This window comes from Hyla sarda, chromosome 2, assembly GCF_029499605.1.
Source record: "Hyla sarda isolate aHylSar1 chromosome 2, aHylSar1.hap1, whole genome shotgun sequence".
Classification (NCBI taxonomy): Eukaryota; Metazoa; Chordata; class Amphibia; order Anura; family Hylidae; genus Hyla; species Hyla sarda.
In genome coordinates, this window is record NC_079190.1 from 161,354,918 (window position 1) to 161,374,900 (window position 19,983).

Consider the following 19,983-nt stretch of genomic DNA (forward strand, 5'->3'; position numbering starts at 1 on the left):
ACTCAGTGCTACAAGGTCTCAGGTGTGAATGGGGAACAGGTGTCTTAAATTTGGTGTTATCGCTCTGTTACTTTCTAACTGTTACGCCGAGCGCTCCGGGTCCCCGCTCCTCCCCGCCGCGCTCGCAGCGTTTTCCTGTTCGCAGCTCCCCGGTCAGACCCGCTGACCGGGAGCGCTGCGACAATGTCCCTAGCCGGGATGCGATCCGCGATGCAGGACACGCCAGCTTGCGATTCGCATCCCGGCCCGCTTACCAGACTCGTTCCCCGTCTGTACTGTCCCGGCACGCGCGGCCCCGCTGCCTAGAGCGCGCGCGCGCTGGCTCTCTGCGATTTAAAGGGCCAGTGCGCCGCTGATTGGCGCCTGGTCCTAATTTGTGTATTCACCTGTGCACTTCCCTATATAACCTCACTTCCCCTTCCCTTCCTTGCCGGATCTTGTTGCCATTGTACCAATGAAAGCATTCCTTGTATGTCCCAAGCCAGGGTTTCAGACCTCTTGCCGTTGCCCCTGACTACGGTCCTTGCAGCCTGCCCTGACCTTCTGCTACGTCCGACCTTGCTCTTGCCTAATCCCTTGTACCGCACCTATCTCAGCAGTCAGAGAGGTTGAGCCGTTACCAGTGGATACGACCTGGTTGCTACCGCCGCTGCAAGACCATCCCGCTTTGCGGCGGGCTCTGGTGAATACCAGTAGCAACTTATAACTGGTCCATCGGTACGGTCCACGCCAATCCCTCTCTGACACAGAGGATCCACCTCCAGCCTGCCGAATCCTGACACTAACACTGGTCACTGAAAGTACAACATGGCACTATATGTGAAAGAACTCTCTGAGGGTCTAAAAAAATAAGTGTTGCTCTACATAAAGCTGCAGCATGATGGGCAAGACCTTACAATGGTTTCACCGGACAGGTTTCACTCAGAACAGGCTTCCCCATGGCCAACCAAAGTAGTTAAAGCGCAACTGTCACGAAATTTTGGTGCAATAACCTGCACACAGCCTTTGTACTGTGTGCAGGTGGTGTTTAAAGCAATATTTTTACCTGAAATTTGGCGGCTTTCATGACTGCAAAAAAGGCTTTTATTCAAAGCCACTGACAGTCGGATAGGCGTGGCGCGTGACGCCACGCCCACCCTCACACTTACTCCATATGTCCGCGCTGGGACCTCTGTGTGATTGACACACAGGTCCCAGCGCATGCGCGCTTCAGCTAATCTAGCCTGCGCTGTGTGTCATCCAGCAAGCACTCGCTCCCGCCGCCATCTTCCTCCTCAGTGCGCCTGAGCAGAGCAGCGCACAATCAGGTTAGTTCTCGATACTAGGTGCAGAGAAGCGCGCTCTCTGCACCTAGCACTGCGCAGGCGCACTGAGGAGGAAGACAGCGGCGGGAGCGAGCGCTTGCTGAATAGCCCACAGCGGCGCACAGGTTATATTAGCTGAAGGGCGCATGCGCTGGGACCTGTGTGTCAATCACACAGAGGTCCCAGCGTGGACATACGGGGTAGGCGTGGGGATAGGCGTGGGGCGGCGGGGCATTGCGTACCTTGCGCCACGCCTATCCGACCATCAGTGGCTTTGAATAAAAGCCTTTTTTGCAGTCATGAAAGCCTGCAAGTATGAGGTAAAATATTGCTATACCCACCACCTGCACACAGTACAAAGGCTCAGACTATGCACCACACACTGCATCAAATTGGTCTTTGTGGCTGTCATCCCAGAAAAAAGCACAAGAAAGCCTGCAAACAGTTTACTGAAAACAAGCAGGCTGAGGACATGGATTAATGGAACCATGTCCTGTGGTCCGATGAGACCAAAATAAACGTATTTGGTTCAGATTATGTCAAGCATGTGTGAGGGCAACCAGGTGAGGTGTACAAAGACAAGTGTGTCATGCTTACAGTCAAGAATAGTGGTGGAAGTGTCATGGTCTGGGCCAGCAGTTCTGCCGGCACTGGGGAGTGACAGTTCATTGAGGGAACCATGAATGCCAACATTTTTTATGCTGTTAAAAATAAACAAAGATCACGTAAGAATTGCGAGACCACCATCAAACACAAGTACAGACACTATATTATGAACTACACTAATTTTACAGCCTCTGTAGCACAGTGAAAGTAAAAATTCATGGAATACCTCTTTAAGGCAGTGCTGGAAAATAATGGCAGCCACACAAAATATCAAAACTTTGGGCCCAATATGGCCATTTTCACTTAGGGGTGTACTAACTTTTGTTGCCAAGGTTTAGACAGTTGAGTTATTTTGTGGGAACAGTAACTTTAAACACTGTTATACACTACTTTACATTGTAGCAGAGTGTAATTTCTTCAGTGTTGTCACATGAAAAGATATTAAAAAAATATTGTGAGGGGTTAACTCACTTATGCGTATACTGTATATATACTACTCCCACAGAATTAGACCAATACTAAGTCCAAAGCTTCATGTTTGTATGTTGAGTAAGAGATAGCATCATCCATTCCAATTAAAAAACACAAAAATATATATTATTTTGTTGAAGGCATAAGTCTAAATGAAGTATTTAGGCTACAAACACGTGTTGGAAATGCTCTGGACTTTCTACTGAGGAAAATCATCAGCACTTCCACAGTGATCTTCGCGTCAGCAAATCTGAACAAAATCAGATTTTGGTATGGACTTTCCCCTGTACATAGGAGCAGGGATTTTGGATTCTATTCACACTCCCCTCTCTGATACAGTAGTAAGCAGTAATGTATATAGTACTGTATGCATCGTCGGGGGCCAGCGATACCTTTAGGCATCTAAGGAAGCTGCCTTAGGGTGCCGAGCTGAGTGGATCTACGATACCTGCAGGCGTATTGCAGAATTTAATTTAAACACTGAAGTCAATGGCAAAAATAAATCGATAATATATCTGCAGCAGATCTAACACAATGGGGGAGATTTATCAGAACCTGTGCAGAGGAAAAGTTGACCAGTTGCCCATAGCAACCAATCAGATTGCTTTTTTTGTCTTTCAAAGGCCTTTTTAAAAATTAAAGAAGCAATCTGATTGGTTGCTATGGGCAACTGGTCAATTTTTCCTCTGCGCAGGTTTTGATAAATCTCCCCCAATGACTTTATATCTGGACCACTTATCAATTTTCCACATGAGATTTTTTTTTATAAGCATGTGGTTGAGACTTACAAAATCCACTGTGCTGGTACTGTAAATGCTGCCAAAATTCAGTGCTGATAATCCTCATTCAGTGCTGAGAGTCACATGCGGCCGTAGCCTTACATAGGTAAGCAAACTGTTTATAAAGTAACAACTCTTGAGACAGGATGTGTGCAATATTGGAAATTTTTGAGTGTTCTTATTCTTTCTCTAAATTAAATGATAAACCCTTTGGCCTGATTAAACATATTGGATATCCAGAAGGCATGAAAATAAAGCATTATGTTTATCAATATTTTGCTTCCATTGAATTAACAGAATGATCCATTAGCAGCGCTTATTACCGTCTCATCCATAAGTTGTTCCAGTGGTTATTTATAGGCAGAAACGAAGGAAAACCAGATGCATTTATTGTGTATGACTAATTGAAAGCCATGCAGATGTGAAGTTTATTAACAATGACACACCTCTGTTGCTGCAGATTTTGCCATCTGGAGATGTGCATCTCTTCTTAATCTCCCTTGGGGTGATGTCACACTGGAATTCACATTTATCTCCATGCCAACCAGCCTCACAGTAACAGTTTCCACAGTAACACTTCCCGTGGCCTGCACCCAAAACAAATTTCATACAGTAAGAAAAACACATATTATATTACGTTTTATGAGTCTAGACTGCATTCTGTACTAGTGTAACATATTACTATGTACATTGAAGATTTTTATTTCGGGTAAAAGGCTATTTCCCAAAACAATAGGGCATGGTCTATAGAAGCAGCATCAGGTATATAGTTTGTGAAGGAAGCTGTGGTTGGAGTAAATTAAGAGAAGTGAGGAAACCTTAGAGAACAGACCAGCAGCCCAGTATGAATCCAATGGCATCCGTTCTCCAACAACTGCATCTTCTTTACGACTGGTATCTTTTTCTCTAGGGAAAAAGTGTTTCTACTTATTGTGCCATGATCTCTCAACCAGCAGTGTAGCTGAAGTTATATAAAGTCTGTGATCTTGACTTCTGATCCTGAATCTTTTAAATGAGTTGTCTGAAGCTGACAGGCTGCCAACAGTGGCTGAGCAAGAGGCATCATTGTTCAGAATAACTATACAACTGGAGAGACTGGCGTTTGATAGCCTGCACCTCTCGATCACTAGTTAGTCTCCTTCTCTTAGGCTGAAGTATTCTAGAAATGACAACATTGATCATTCTTGTATTTATTACATCTAACCCTGTGTTTAGTCAATCATGTCATGTCCCTACAGAAGGGAGGGAGAGGGAACTTAATTATGAAACAGTGATAGGAAGTGACAAATACTTTCAAAGCTAAACACAGACTTTAGATGGTTTAGGCTAAAAAAGACACATTAAAGGCACATTTTGACATTAAAAGTTGTTAGTTAGTGAGCTAAACATTGCATCTAAATAATTCATAAGTTAATCATCTGTTCAGAAAGTATTGTAGTGTGAAATTCAGTCTTCTTGCTGGAGGCCCCTTTAACTTCAAGATCTAAGCTCCTGCCAACAGACAGTTACAATGATGCAAAACAAATTATGATAATAATTAAACCCCCATCCCAATTTCCTCTATTACATATTAGTCACATATTGTTGAGAACCAGAACTGAATTAAATTAGGTTGGCAGGTTTTTATGCATGAACTACTTATTCAGAGCCTCTCACAGCATGTCTTTGGGTTGACTGTCATTACATTGACTACACTTACCAATAACCCAGTGTTTTTCAACTGGTATGCCGCACGCATTTGTAGGTGTACCTCAAGGAGGCGGCACATTGTCTGCTCCTCCGTTTTGTTAAAACTGTTGGTCCACTCACTTCCCCCATTCTCCAGTGTGCTGGCTGGTTTCCCTGCCTTCATTAGTGCCATCTTGCAGGTTACAGTTACTTTCCAATCGGCGTAGCTACTAGATGGTTAGTATATAAGTCAGTGAGCTTTGATGTTTTCGTAAACTTCCAGAGGCTGGTGAATGTGTGAATGCGAGTGACTGTCAGGCTGTACACGTACAAATGGGTAACATAACATGTGGGCAGCTTGTTTGGCATCTCAGCGGGAGTCCCAGTGCCCCCAACATGGCTACTGTTACAGATGAATCGATAAATTGGTTCATGAATCAGTTCATTTCAAGGACTGACTTGAAATGAACCTATGTACTTCAGTGATTTAGACTTACCATCACTACTGTACATATCATGGCATCCTATGGAGGAGCATGTGACCATACACGTCACTCTGTCTCTTTCACTGTGTTTGCAAAATACAAAATACTGCGTAATACTGTGGAGGATGTAACGTGATGTGTAGGGATTTGCAACAAATGCGGATTTCACCGTGCACAAATAGCTTCATTAAAACTCTATTTAGTGCAGTCCCGGACCGGGGTGACTGCTGATATCAATCAGCAGGCACCCCGTGCAAATGCCCAGGGGGGTCATTAGACCCCCCCCATGTCGGCGATCGGCGCAAATCGCAAGTGAATTCACACTTGCAATTTGTGCCGATTCCGGGTCATTACGGGTCTATGGTGACCCGGTGACCCGGAATATAAGGGGGATTGCGGTTGTCAAAGACACCTACGATCCCCCTGAAGGGATAGGAGTGAGGTGGCTAGGGTGCAACCCCTCCTATCCCTGCTACTGGTGGTCTAGACGCGACCACCAATAGCAGATTGGGGGCGGGGGGATTAACTTTCGTTTTCCCCGTCCTGCCCACCTACAATAGGCAGGGCAGGACAGGAAAACCGGCGGGGACCAGCGCCGAAGATCCACTTACCGATCCGGAGGCTGCGGGCGACGGTGATCGGCAGGCGGCGATGTCGTGCGGTAGAAGAGGACGGCTCCCTGGATCCTACGGAAGCAGGTATGTTGCCTAGCAACATCTGGAGGGCTACAGTCTGAGACCATTATACAGTGGTCTCTAACCTGTAGCCCTCCAGATGTTGCAAAACTACAACTCCCAGCATGCCCAGACAGCTGTTTGGGCATGCTGGAATAAGTAGTTTTGCAACAGCTGGAGGGCTACAGTTTGAGACCATTATACAGTGGTCTCTAAACTGTAACCCTCCTGATCTTGCAAAACTACAACTCCTAGCATGCCCAAACAGCTGTTTGCTGTCTGGGCATGCTGGGATTTGTAGTTTTGCAACATCTGGAGGGTCACAGTTTGGAGCAGTGGTCTATAAACTGTAGCCCTCCAGATGTTGCAAAACTGCAAATCCCAGCATGTCCAAATAGCAAACAGTTGTCTCAGCATGCTGGGAGTTGTAGTTAAGTACCTCCAGCTGTTGCATAACTACATCTCCCAGCATGCCCTTCGGCGATCAGTACATGCTGGGAGTTGTAGTTTTGCAACAACTGGAGGCACTCTGGTTGGAAAATACTGAGTTAGGTAACAGAACCTAACTGAAGGTTTTCCAACCAGTATGCCTCCAGCTGTTGCAAAAGTACAACTCCCAGCATGAACGGTCTGTCAGTTCATGCTGGGAGTTGTAGTTTAGCAACAGTTGGAGGCACACTGGTTGGAAAATACTGAGTTAGATAACAGAACCTAACTGAAGGTTTTCCAACCAGTGTGCCTCCAGCTGTTGCAAAAGTACAACTCCCAGCATGCACGGTCTGTCAGTACATGCTTGGAGTTGTATTTTTTAAACAGCTGGAGGATTGCCCCCCCCCCCCCCCATGTGAACGTACAGGGTACATTCACACAGGCAGGTTTACAGTAAGCTTCCTGCTTCAAGTTTGGGCTGCGGCAAATTTTCCGCCGCAGCGCAAACTCCTAGCAGGAAACTCACCATAACACGCCAGTCCGAATAAACCCTAAAAACACTACACTAACACAAAATAAAGGGTAAAACACTACAGATACACCCCCTTACACTGTCCCCCCCCCCCCCCCAATAAAAATTAAAAACGTATTGTACGGCAGTTTTTCCAAAACGGAGCCTCCAGCTGTTGCAAGACAACAAGTCCCAGCATTTCTGGACAGCCACTGACTGTCCAGGCATGCTGGGAGTTTAGCAACAGCTGGAGGAACCCTGTTTGGAAATCACTGGCATAGAATACCCCTATGTCCACCCCTATGCAATCCCTAATGTAGTCCTCAAATGCGCATGGCGCTCTCTCCTTTTGGAGCCCTGTCGTATTTCAAGGAAACAGTTTAGGGCCACATATGGGTTATTTCCGTACTCGGGAGAAATTGCACTACAAATTTTGGGGGGATTTTTCTCCATTCACCCCTTATGAAAAGGAAAAGTTGGGGGTTACACCAGCCTGTTAGTGTAAAAAAAAAAAAAAGCAGTAAAAGGAAAAAAAGACCCCCAAAATTTGTAACGCAATTTATCCTGAGTACGGAAATACCCCATATGTGGGTGTAAAATGCTCTGCGGACGCACAACAAGGCTCAGGATTGAGAGCGCACCATGTACATTTGAGGCCTAAATTGGTGATTTGCACAGGGGTGAATGATTTTACAGTGGTTCTGACATAAACGCAAAACAATAAATACCCACATGTGACCCCATTTTGGAAACTACACCCCTCACGCAACGTGACAAGGAGTATAGTGAGCCTTAACACCCCACAGGTGTTTGATGAATCAATTAAAATTGGATGGGAAAATGAAAAAACAAAATTTTTTCACTAAAATGCTGGTGTTAACCTAAATTTTTCATGTTCACAAGAAAAAATAGGAAAAAAGCCCCCCAAAATTGTAACACCATTTCTTCTGAGTATGAACATACCCCATGTGTGGATGTAAAGTGCTCTGCTAGCGCACTACAATGCTCAGAAGAGAAGGGATTTTGAAGAGAAAATTTGTCCGGAATTGAAGGCCCCGTGTGTTTACAAAGCCCCCATAGTGCCAGAACAATGGACCCCCCCACACACATGTAACCCCATTTTGGAAACTATACCCCTTACAGAATATTAAGGGGTGCAGTGAGCATATACGCCCCCCACAGGTGTCTGACAGATTTTTGGAACAGTGGTCCGTGAAAATGAAAATTTTTATTTTTCATCTGCACAGCCCACTGTTCCAAAGATCTGTCAAACGCCAGTGGGGTGTAAATACTCACTGCACCCCTTATTAAATTCTGTGAGGGGTGTAGTTTCCAAAATGGCGTCAACATGTGGGGGGGGGGTACACTGTTCTGGCACCACGGGGGGCTTTGTAAATGCACACAGCCCCAGACTACCATTCCAAATGAATTCTCTTTCCAAAAGCTCAAAGGCGCTCCTTCTCTTCTGAGCATTGTAGTTCGCCCGCAGAGCATTTTACGTCCTAACATGGGGTATTTCCATACTCAGAAGAGATGGGGTTACAAATTTTGGGGGGCATATTCTCCCATTACCCTTTGTAAAAATGGTACATTTGGGGGAAAAACTGCACTTTAGTGAAAAAAAATTTTTTTTCATTTACACATCCGATTTTAACGTCAAACACCTGTGGGATGTTAAGGCTAACTGGACCCTTGATACGTGCCTTGAGGGATGTAGTTTCCAAAATGGTATGCCATGTGAGGTTTTCTGCTGTTTTGGCACCATAGGGGCTTTCTAAATGTGACATGCCCCCCAAAAAGCATTTCAGCAAAATTCACTCTCCAAAATCTCATTGTCGCTCCTTCCCTTCTGAGCCCTCTACTGCGCCCGCCGAACACTTGACATACACATATGAGGTATTTCCTTACTCAAGAAAAATTGGGTTACAAATTTCGGGGGGCTTTTTCTCCTATTACCACTTCTACAAGAACATGCGAGTGTAAAAAATGAAGATTTTGAATTTTCTCCTTCACTTTGCTGCTATTCCTGTGAAACACCTAAAGGGTTAACACACTTACTGAATGTCATTTTGGATACTTTGAGGGGTGCAGTTTTTATAAATGGGTCATTTGTGGGGTATTTCTAATATGAAGGCCCTTCAAATCCACTTCAAAACTGAACTGGTCCCTGAAAAATTCAGATTTAGAAAATGTTTTGAAAAATTGGAAAATTGCTGCTGAACTTTGAAGCCCTCTGATGTCTTCCAAAAGTAAAAACATGTCAACTTTATGATTCAAATATAAAGTAGACATATTGTATATGTGAATCAATATATAATTTATTTGGAATGTCTATTTTCCTTAAAAGCAGAGAGCTTCAAAGTTAGAAAAATGCAAAATGTTAACATTTTTCATGAAATTTTTGAATTTTTCACCAAGAAATGATGCAAGTATCGACGAAAATTTAACACTACCATAAAGTAGAATATGTCACGAACAAACAATCTCGGATTCAAATTTATAAGTAAAAGCATCCCAGAGTTATTAATGCTTAAAGTGACAGTGGTCAGATTTGCAAAAAATGCTCCCGTCCTTAGGGTCATAAAGGGCTCCGTCCCCAAGGGGTTAAAGTCTGAAGGGCCTAGTTACTGTGAAAGGCCAGCTAAAAGTACACACCTGCTGCTTTTCTAGACAAATACTGTTTTAAGTATTGTAGATATGTAATTACCAGTCCTCTAAAGTACTAAAAGTAATGAAAAATAGAGAAAAAGATGATGATGTAAGTAAAATGTTTAATATATGTAATCTGCCTTCACCTCAGCAGGGCCCTTGCATAAGGTGAACGGCAATTTGATAACACTTTGTAAAATTGTGTCGTTAAAATAATATATAGAAAATATAGAAGGATATATAAAAAATGATACATAAAAAAAATATGCTAGTTGCACTTAATCCGTTGGTGATATAGTTCGGATATGTAAGACTTGTAATTGTCCGTAGGTGATATAGGTGCACTTATAACATTTAGATTATTTGCAGAAATAATTGCAAAAACAGTTCTTTGACTTGTATGAATAAGTCTTAGTATTGGAAGAGCGCTGTATTGGTTATCGGTGCACAGCACCACTCACCACCCGCAGGATACACTTGTGTTCAGGGCTAGTGTGGCTGTCACGGCTTGGTCCTGCGCTGTCAGCGGCCGCGTCCTGAGTTGTAGTGGGTGCCTGTCTGTGTTGGGGGTGAGTGGCACTCCGGCAGTCTGTGGGTCCCAAACTGGCACGGCAGGCGTCCGGCCTTTAGTAGTTATGTCCGGGGCTCACGCAGAGAAGCCGGGGCTGTGGATGGTGGATGCAGCTGGATCGGAGAAGGCGTTCCTCGTGTCTGACCTAGGCGCTATGCGCGCGCGTGTTGCGGTGGTCTCCAAACGAGGGGCATCCAGCAGTTTCAAATGAAAGTTTTGGATTATTGTGCAAACTGCAAGGAATATTACATAAATGCTAAACGCGTTTCAATGCCTCGGGCATTTTCTTCAGTAGCGATATATTATCTGGTCTATAAGGAACGGTCTCACTATTTATAGTGTCTGAACAGTGATGTAACATTCATCAAATACTGTTTTAAGTGTACTGGGGCGCATTATACTCCCCTCATAAGTGCATACCACGTACGTACATCTAAGTGGTGTACTATTTTGTTCCTGTTATAGTCCTAAGGGCCAAGTTACAGTGACAGGCAAGCCAAAAGTAAATGGCAGTGTTTGTAGGTGGAAATAGGCAGAGGTTCCTGTGTGCGTCTGCCCTTTTTAAGGCGAGTAACACTTGCCAAGAAGAGAAGTAATAATGCGAGAGTAGGGCCTTACAGGGGAAGTTTTTACCCCCACCGGTTACAAGGAACCATACTTTGTTCCCTTCCACTTTTTAGAGGTCTTTGCATCACATCAATGCTTGGTGGTGTAGGTGGCACATGGTGTTTTTTGCACACCTTTCCTTTTGTTTGATTCCCAAAAAATTTTGGGTACATATATTTTATCCTAAGAATATTATGAAAAGTTAAGTTTTATGTATTGCATATCCTCTATACTTACTTGTGCACACTAACACTTTTACAAAAGAGACTGTTTTCTTCTGCCTACCTGCCTTAGCTATTATTCTGATCCTGCCACCTGCCTGACGTCATACATCTAATGCCAAGTTCTCCTTTTTTCACCCACCTTCGTCACCGGGTACTAGTATTGCCATCCACTGCCCCACTATGTCACTGGGTCACTTTCAGGATTCCTGATGCTGCTGATGCCACCTCCCGGCTGTCTCATTCTGCCACCATATGTTCTCCTCATACTGCTGCCAGCTCCAGGCTGTCTTATTCTACCACCATCTGTTGGCCTCATGCAGTTGCCAGCTACAGGCTGTCTCATACTGCCACCATATGTTCTCCTCATGCTGATGCCAGCTCCACACTGTCTTATACTGGCACCATATGTTCTCCTCATGCTGCTGCAACCTCCAGGCTGTCTCATTCTGCCACTATATGGTCTCCTCATGCTTCCACCATCTCCAAACTGTGTCATTAAGCAACTATATGGTCTCCTCATGCTTCAGCCAACTCCAGGCTGTGTCATTCAACCACTATATGGTCTCCTCTACTGATGCCACCTCCAGGCTCTGTCATTGTGCAGCTCTGCGACAGTGATTCTAATATCGATGCCTCTGATCTGCATGTCATACTGAATAACAGTATTATTTCACTAACCCAGCACACAACCTATGCGTGTTACAGCAAGGCAAAGTGTTGTACACCCCTACCTACAGGGGATCCTACCTCCGGAGGGTAGGGCAGACTACCTACATAGGAAAGGCTACCTACAGGTGGGTCTAACCTACGCAAGGCAAGGCTTTTTTACAGGGGGCAAACTGCATCTGGGGGGAGGTGTAGGTTTTCATCGCAGAAAAAAACATTCTAAGGTGTGCCCTGAGCTTAACCCCTTGGGGACGGAGGGTTTTTCCATTTTTGCACTTTGGTTTTTTTCCTCCTTAACTTATAAAACATAACCCTTTAAATTTTGCACCTAAAAATCCATATGATGGCTTATTTTTTGTGCCACCAATTCTACTTTGTAATGACATTAGTCATTTTACCCCAAAATCTACTGCAAAATGGAAAAAAAACATTGTGCGACAAAATTGAAGAAAAAATGCATTTTGTAACTTTTGGGGGCTTCCGTTTCTACGCAGTACATTTGTCGGTAAAAATGACACCTTATCTTTATTCTGTAGGTCCATACAATTAAAATGATACCCTACTTATATAGGTTTGATTTTGTCGTACTTCTGGAAAAAATCATAACTGCATGTAGGAAAATTCACACATTTAAAATTGTCATATTCTGACCCCTATAACTTTATTTTTTATTTTTCAGCATACGGGGCGGTATGAGGGCTAATTTTTTGAGCAGTGATCTGAAGTTTTTAGCAGTACCATTTTTGGATTGATTGGACTTTTTGATCGCTTTTTATAAATTTGTTCATGAAATTAGAAAGTGACCAAAAATACGCTATTTTAGAGTTTGGAATTTTTTTTGCGCGCACACCATTGAACATACGGTTTAATTAACGATATATTTTTAAAATTCGGATATTTCCACACGCGGCGATATCTTATATGTTTATTTTTATTTACACAGTTTTTTTTTATTGGAAAAGGGGGGTGATTCAAACTTTTATTAGGGAAGGGGTTAAATGATCTTTATTCACTTTTTTTTCCACTTTTTTTTGCAGTGTTATAGCCCCTATAGGGGACTATAACACTGTACAGACTGATCTTTTACATCGATCTTTGTTATCCCATAGGATCTCATGCCTGGATCTCAGGCACTGTGCAGTCATTCGGCGATCGGAAAGCGAAGAGGAAGGCAGGGACCCTCCTACTGTCCTACAGCTGTTCAGGATGCCGCGATTTCACCGTGGCGATCCCGAACAGCCCACTGAGTTAGCAGGGAGCAGTTTACTTTCATTTTAGATGCAGCGTTTAACTTTGAACGCCACGTCTAAAGGGTTAATAGCACGCGGCACTGCGATCAGTGCCGCGCACTATTATCCACGGGTCCTGGCCTTTGTTAGAGGCCGGGCCTGACCTGCTATGAAAGGGAGTGGGCGGACGCCCTCCATCCCCAACGGACTCCCCCTGTCCCCAACAGGTAAAAAAAAATTGGGAAACACTGCAATAACTAGTTTACTGATAAGTTTTATCATTTACCTATGTGCAAGTTTAGTAGCTCTTCTCTTAACTCTCTTCAAAATATCCTTCTGGAGATATGGTCTCCAGTACTGCACACAATATTCCAGGTGAGGTCTCTGTACAGCGGGATGAGCACTTCCTTCTTTCTACTGCTAAGAACCAGGGCTGATTGTAGGCTTAGCGTGGCACGGGGCAAGATCAAAAGTGGGGCCCCAAAAGTCATAATAGTGCATTAGGTAGACAGTATAGTTCCCCCCACATTAGGTTGTAGTTCCCCCATATTAGGTAGGCAGTATAGTTCCCCCACATTAGTTTGTAGTTCCCCCACATTAGGCTGGCAGTATAGGTCCCCCCACATTAGGTTGGCAGTATAGGTCCCCCCACATTAGGTTGGCAGTATAGGTCCCCCCACATTAGGTTGGCAGTATAGGTCCCCCCACATTAGGTTGGCAGTATAGTTCCCTCACATTAGGTTGGAAGTATAGTTCCCCCACATTAGGTTGTAGTTCCCCCACATTAGGCTGGTAGTAGAGTTCCCCCACATTAGGTTGTAGTCCCCCCACATTAGGTTGGCAGTATGTTTCCTCACATTAGGTAGGCAGTATAGTTCCCCCCACATTAGGTTGTAGTTCCCCCATATTAGGTAGGCAGTATAGTTCCCCCACATTAGGTTGTAGTTCCCCCACATTAGGTAGGCAGCATAGTTCCCCCACATTAGGTTGTAGTTCCCCCACATTAGGTTGTAGTTCCCCCACATTAGGTTGGCAGTATAGTTCCCCCACATTAGGTTGGCAGTATAGTTCCCCCACATTAGGTTGGCAGTATAGTTCCCCCACATTAGGTTGACAGTATAGGTCCCCCACATTAGGTTGGCAGTATAGTTCCCCCACATTAGGTTGGCAATATAGTTTTCCCACATTAGGTTGTAGTTCCCACACATTAGGCCGCAGTATAGGTCCCCCCACATTAGGTTGTCAGTATAGGTCCCCCCACATTAGGTTGGCAGTATAGGTCCCCCACATTGGGTTGGCAGTATAGTTCCCCCACATTGGGTTGACAGTATAGTTTCCCCACATTAGGTTGGCAGTATAGTTCCCCCACATTAGGTTGGCAGTATAGTTCCTGCACATCAATCTGTAGTTCCCCAACATCTGGTTGGCAGTATAGTTCCCCCTCATTAGATTGGCAGTATAGGTCCCTCCACATTAGGTTGGCAGTATAGGACCCCCACATTAAGTTGTAGTTCCCTCACATTAGGTTGGCAGTATAGTTCCCTCACATTAGGTTGGCAGTATAGTTACCCCCACATTAGGTTGTAGTTCCCCCACATTAGGTTGGCAGTATAGGTCCCCCCACATTTGGTTGGCAGTATAGCCCCCCCCCCACATTAGGTTGGCAGTATAGTTCCCCCACATTAGGTTGGCAGTATAGGTCCCCCTCACATTAAGTTGGCAGTATAGGTCCCCCCCACATTAGGTTGGCAGTATTGTTCCCCCACATTAGGTTTGCAGTATAGTTCCCCCACATTAGGTTGGCAGTATAATTCCCCCATATTAGGTTGGCAGCATGTTTCCCCCACATTAGGTTGGCATTATAGGCCCCCTCACATTAGGTTGGCAGTATGTTCCCCCCACATTAGGTTGGCAGTATAGTTCCCCCACATTAGGTTGGCAGTATAGTTACCCCCACATTAGGTGGACAGTATAGTTCCCCCACATTAGGTTGGCAGTATAGTTCCCACACATTAGGTTGTAGTTCCCCCACATTAGGTTGGCCCCCCCAAGGACATACAGCCTTCAGCAATATACAGTGTATAGCTGGAGGCTGTATGTCTGTGTATGTCCCCACTTCAGTGCTCCGTCCACCGAGCACTGAAGCTGACGTGCAGCTTGTAACTTACCATGCCGGCCAGCGCGCGTCCTCCACTTCGATGCGCCGATGCTCTGCTCCTTCGTTCCTATGGGTGCACGCATGGGTCGTCAGTGACGTCCCTGCATGCCCTACCTCCCAGTGGCCCCTGCATTTTTAAAGTTAACACGGGCCGCATAAAGGTAACCGGGAAAGGTCCCACTTCCCGGATCCACCACTGAGCAGCCTGCAGGGGGCCCCCTGGGGGGTGGGGGCCCTAGGCAATTGCCCGGTTTTCCCCACCTTAACGCCAGCCCTGCTAATAACTCTACCTATACACTCAAGCATTCTGCCTACCTTTAAGTCTACTTTTAAGTCTTCCTACCTTAAAGTCTTCTGAGATAATGACCCCTAAATCCCTTTTCCAGATACAGAGGTTAGTTTATTCAAATCTTTTCCCATTTGATATATTCCTGCTGGAATATCAACCCTGTTGCAAATCTTTGTATCATGAGCAAAAAGGCACACCTTACTATCGAGACCTTCTGCAATATCACCAATAAATATATTAAACAAAATGGATCCCAATACAGATCCCTGAGGTATCCCACTGGTAATAAGACCTTGCTCTGAATATACTCCATTTGACTTCTACCCTATGTTGTCTGTCCTTCAGCCACTGCCTGATCCACTCAGCAAAATGGGAGTCCAAGCTCAATGACTGTAGTTTATTGATAAGTTTTCTATGTGGGACAGTGTCAAACGCCTTACTAAAATCTAGATAAGTGATGTCTACTGCACCTCTGCCATCTATTATTTTAGTCACCCAATCCAAAAAAATAATATGATTAGTTTGACATGATCTCCCTGAAGTAAACCCATGTTGTTTTTCATCTTGCAATCCATGAAATTTTAGATGTTCCACAATCCTATCCTTTAGTAGTATTTCCCCACTACTGATCACAGGCTTACTGGCATATAGTTACCTGATTCCTCCCTACTACCTTTCTTATGAATGGGGACAACATTTGCTAATTTCCAATCTTCTGGGATGACTCCTGTTACCAGTGATTGGATAAATGAATCTGTTAACGGTTTTGCTAGCACATCACCAAGCTCTTTTTGTATCTTTGGGTGTATCCCTTCAGGCCTCTGTGACTTATTTGTCATAACTTTAGACAGCAGACTTAGAACCTCTTCCTCTGTAAAGACACATGCATCAAAAGATTCATTAGTCTTCCTTCCTAACTGAGGTATCTTTCTCTCATTTTCTTCTGTAAAAACTGAACAGAAGTATTTATTCAGGCAGTTGGCTAGTCCTTTATCTTCTTCTACATACCGTCCTTCCTCTGTCTTTAGTTTAGTTATTCCTTGTTTTAATTTCCTTTTTTCATTTATATATCTGAAAATGTTGTTATCGCCTTTTTTCACTGACTGAGTTAGTTTCTCTTCTGCCTGTGCTTTAGAAGCTCTTATGACTTGCTTGGCCCCTTTCTGCCAAATCTTAGATTTCCCTATCTTCATTGCTCTTGGTATTTTTATAATTACTGAATGCTAGCTTTTTGTTTTTTATGACTTCGGACACTTCTGTAGAGCACCACAATTATCTATCCTTTTTTTTTTTCTTTTACTGACAAGCCTAACACATTTGTTGCCTTCAATAATGTAACCTTTAAGTTGTCCCATTTCTCCTTGACTCTATTGAAACTGTTCCAGTCTGAAAAACTCCACTTACCACTAATCTCATTTTATAAAAGTTGTTTTTTCTAAAATCAAAATTTTTGTTTGTGTGATGTGACTCATTCACAGTTTTTATATTAAACTGACTGGTGATCACTAGATCCCAAGCTTTCACCTATAGTTATATCAGATACCAAATCCCCATTTGTGAATACTAAATCTAGGAAGGGCTTCTTCTGGGTTGGCTCCTCAACTACTTGTTGTAGGCTCTGATATCTTCCGTCAGGGGTTTCCACAACAAATAAGTTCACATTTGACAGAAATAAAAAAATTAAAAAAAATGTAAAGACTATTATTGGATAGATCTGATAGAGAATTATAGTTTCATTATAAATCAGGGGCAGATGTGCTATCACAGTTCTGGTGCAATTTGTGCCAATTTTTCTGCCAAGTCCGATTTAAGGTGTGACATCTGAAAAGGCACAGGGTTTTGTGGATTCATAGGTACATTTTAATTGGTTCCTAAAATACAATTTTTGTGGAAATACACTTGACACAAAAGCTAATTGAAAAATATACCATATTTATCATACATATGATACATTTGGCACAATCAGATTTTGACCAATTCCTGCAATGAGTCAGATTGAGTAGCAAGCAGAACAGTAAAGTATGCAGTCATGTGCTTCTGGCTACATCTAGAGATTGGTGACGGTCTTAGCACTGAGAACCCTAACCGATCAAAACTTTCTACATTTCTGTGTGACGTGTGAAAATGTTTTTTTTTTTTTTTTTTTTTAAGTGACAGTAATTCTTCTAGAGAAAAGTGCAATCTGCAAAAGTGGAGTGGATCATTTTATGAAGTATAATTTACTTTATTCAGCAGGGGATTTTAAAAGCTAATAGGTTGTTGTTTTCTTTTAATTGAAAGAGGGTTACAGAATTAATAGAATTACAGTTAATATATCACAATGTGTAATATTTATTTTTCATTTCACAGTGTTCTTTCAACAAGGTCTGTTTAACTTTTTTAAATATATAAATATTTGCTTTTGTTTTTACTACAGTGGATTAAGCCCAAATAAAATAATGAAATCCTTTTCAACATATATAATGAGAAGAAAGCACCAGGTGCTTCCCATGGGTTCAATAGATAAACATTTATTTGATGACTTATATCGGTATCTTCAATGTAAAGTCTGCCTCTAACAAAAATAACTAAGAACAATGAAAAAGATTTAGGCCAGTTTTCTGGTATTACGAAATGGAAATATAGGACATTAGAACCAAATACCATCCATTAAACAAGATGTTTCTGTATCATTTATTTTTAACATATATTGAACAAATGTGTTGGGAAAAAATAGAGCTCATTGTGCCATTGCAGGCAGTTTTGATGATTGACAGTAGTCAGCATTGGCATTCTGAGGGTCCTGTGTCTATGCAGTCCTCTATGTGTTCTGGCACCATTCTTTATTACCTATCAAAATTAGTCAAAGGGAAAAAAAAAACTGTTGACTGGTCACAGACTCATGGGACCAAGGATTATTGAGGTCTATTGGTATTGATGACCAGGCTACCAAGTTCTATCCTTGAAAACATCTAATTTAAGGATAGAACTTGGTAGCCTAGTCATCAATACCAATAGACCTCAATAATCCTTGGGTGCCTATGAGTCTGTGACCAGTCAACTGTTTTTTTTTTTTTTCTTTGACCAATTTTGATAGGAACCAACCATTGCACATTTCACAAGACCTGACATTTTGGCGATACTCTGACCTAGTCATCGAGCCATCATAATTTGGCTCCTGTCAAAGTTACTCAGATCTTTATGGCTGCCAATTTTTTCTGTGTTCACTACATAAACTTCAAGAACTGTCTGTTCTCTGTCTAAGTGATAATTCCCTCACTGGGCCTTTGGCTTCCCATGTGAGCTTTTGGCCTTTTTCATGTGCATGTTTAGAACTCTCTCCCTTGTACTGGCATCGATAGAGCATAGACCTTTGCTACTGAAATAACATAATTCAAAAAAAAAAATATTGCTAAGCAGCAAAAAATAAAAATGACAAGTAAATAAATGTTTACAGTATAAGAACAACACCTAGAGAAAGGATGTGGAAAGGAAAATAGTTATGTGTTGCTCAATAAGGCAAATGTCTCCATGAAGAACACAATTCCAGGTTCTCTATAACAATTTCTGAATATACCGTATCTCTAAAAATAGTGGATGCACACATTTGACAGACAATGGCCCTTATTTACTAAGAGTGCAGTGTAGGTTTCTTTGTGGGTTTTAATTCCCTACAGTTTATTTTCCACAATATTAACTAAGGTTTCCCTACATTTTCCACTTTCCCTACACTTTGCTTTTTTTACACATTCTCTGATCTGTAGGGTTTTCCTCAGCTGCAAATCCACCACATTTTATGAGGAAACCTTAGTAAATATGTTGGGTGTTTATGAAAATGTTGGGAACACGCCCCTTTTTGGAGACCACACCCCCTTTTCCAGGCAACCATGTCCCTTTTTCGTGTTTTCTTAGCAAAATGTAGAGTTAGTCGGGTTTTTTTCAATTCTGGCGCAAATTCTGGTGCAAAATCTGGCGCAGACAGAATTTCTTGCGCAATGCCACAGAATCTGGCGCACAACCCGACAAAGCATGTCGGGTTTGCAATAGTAAATGAGGGCCAATGTGGGGAACAAATAAAGCCTTGCCAGGTTCAATTGTGTCATCCACTTTGCAAAGTGTTTCCCTTCATTTCGTTATCACGTGTGACAGGATTTCTGTGCCATATTTTGCCAACTTTAAAATGACATGCATTATTTATTAATTTTTTATCTGAAAACCTGTTTCCTATGCAGTGCAAAGATTTTAACTATGGTGATCATGCCTTGCGCTACTTTTTGGTGCAACAGTCATCGCAGTGTAGGTGCAGCAATTTTCATTTATCTCCCTATATATGCCTATGTAACCAAAAAGTGAATTACTATTAGACGTCTTATTTTAAAATAAATATATATATACTGTACATATAAACTTCTATGTATACATACCTCCACATATGTCTCCAGTTTCATCATCAATACATTCCCTATCATCACATTCACAAAATTTTCCATATATTAATCCTTTACTTTCTGAGTTTTCACATTTACATCTTCCACACTGGCAGGTGCCTGAAAAAATGAATAAATAAATGAATTGCAAACTTGTAGGTTTTCATAACCTCCTAAAATAAAAAAAAGGTTATGCATATAGAATAAATAGTCATTGGGAAAGCTATTTCAAATCCCTCGACTGACATATGGTAAGCT

At 42.7% G+C, this 19,983-nt stretch overlaps 1 protein-coding gene across 1 annotated transcript in view; it reads right to left on the reverse strand.

Annotated features, from left to right (window-relative positions):
* Positions 1-19,983, reverse strand: part of ITGBL1 (integrin subunit beta like 1) — a 500,590-nt gene that overhangs the window by 258,843 nt on the left and 221,764 nt on the right. The window contains exons 5-6 of the mRNA XM_056555676.1: positions 19,723-19,845; positions 3,607-3,747 (exon numbers count right to left, since the gene is read on the reverse strand). Coding sequence (XP_056411651.1) covers positions 3,607-3,747; positions 19,723-19,845 — 264 coding nt within the window. The remainder of the gene's footprint in view (positions 1-3,606; positions 3,748-19,722; positions 19,846-19,983) is intronic.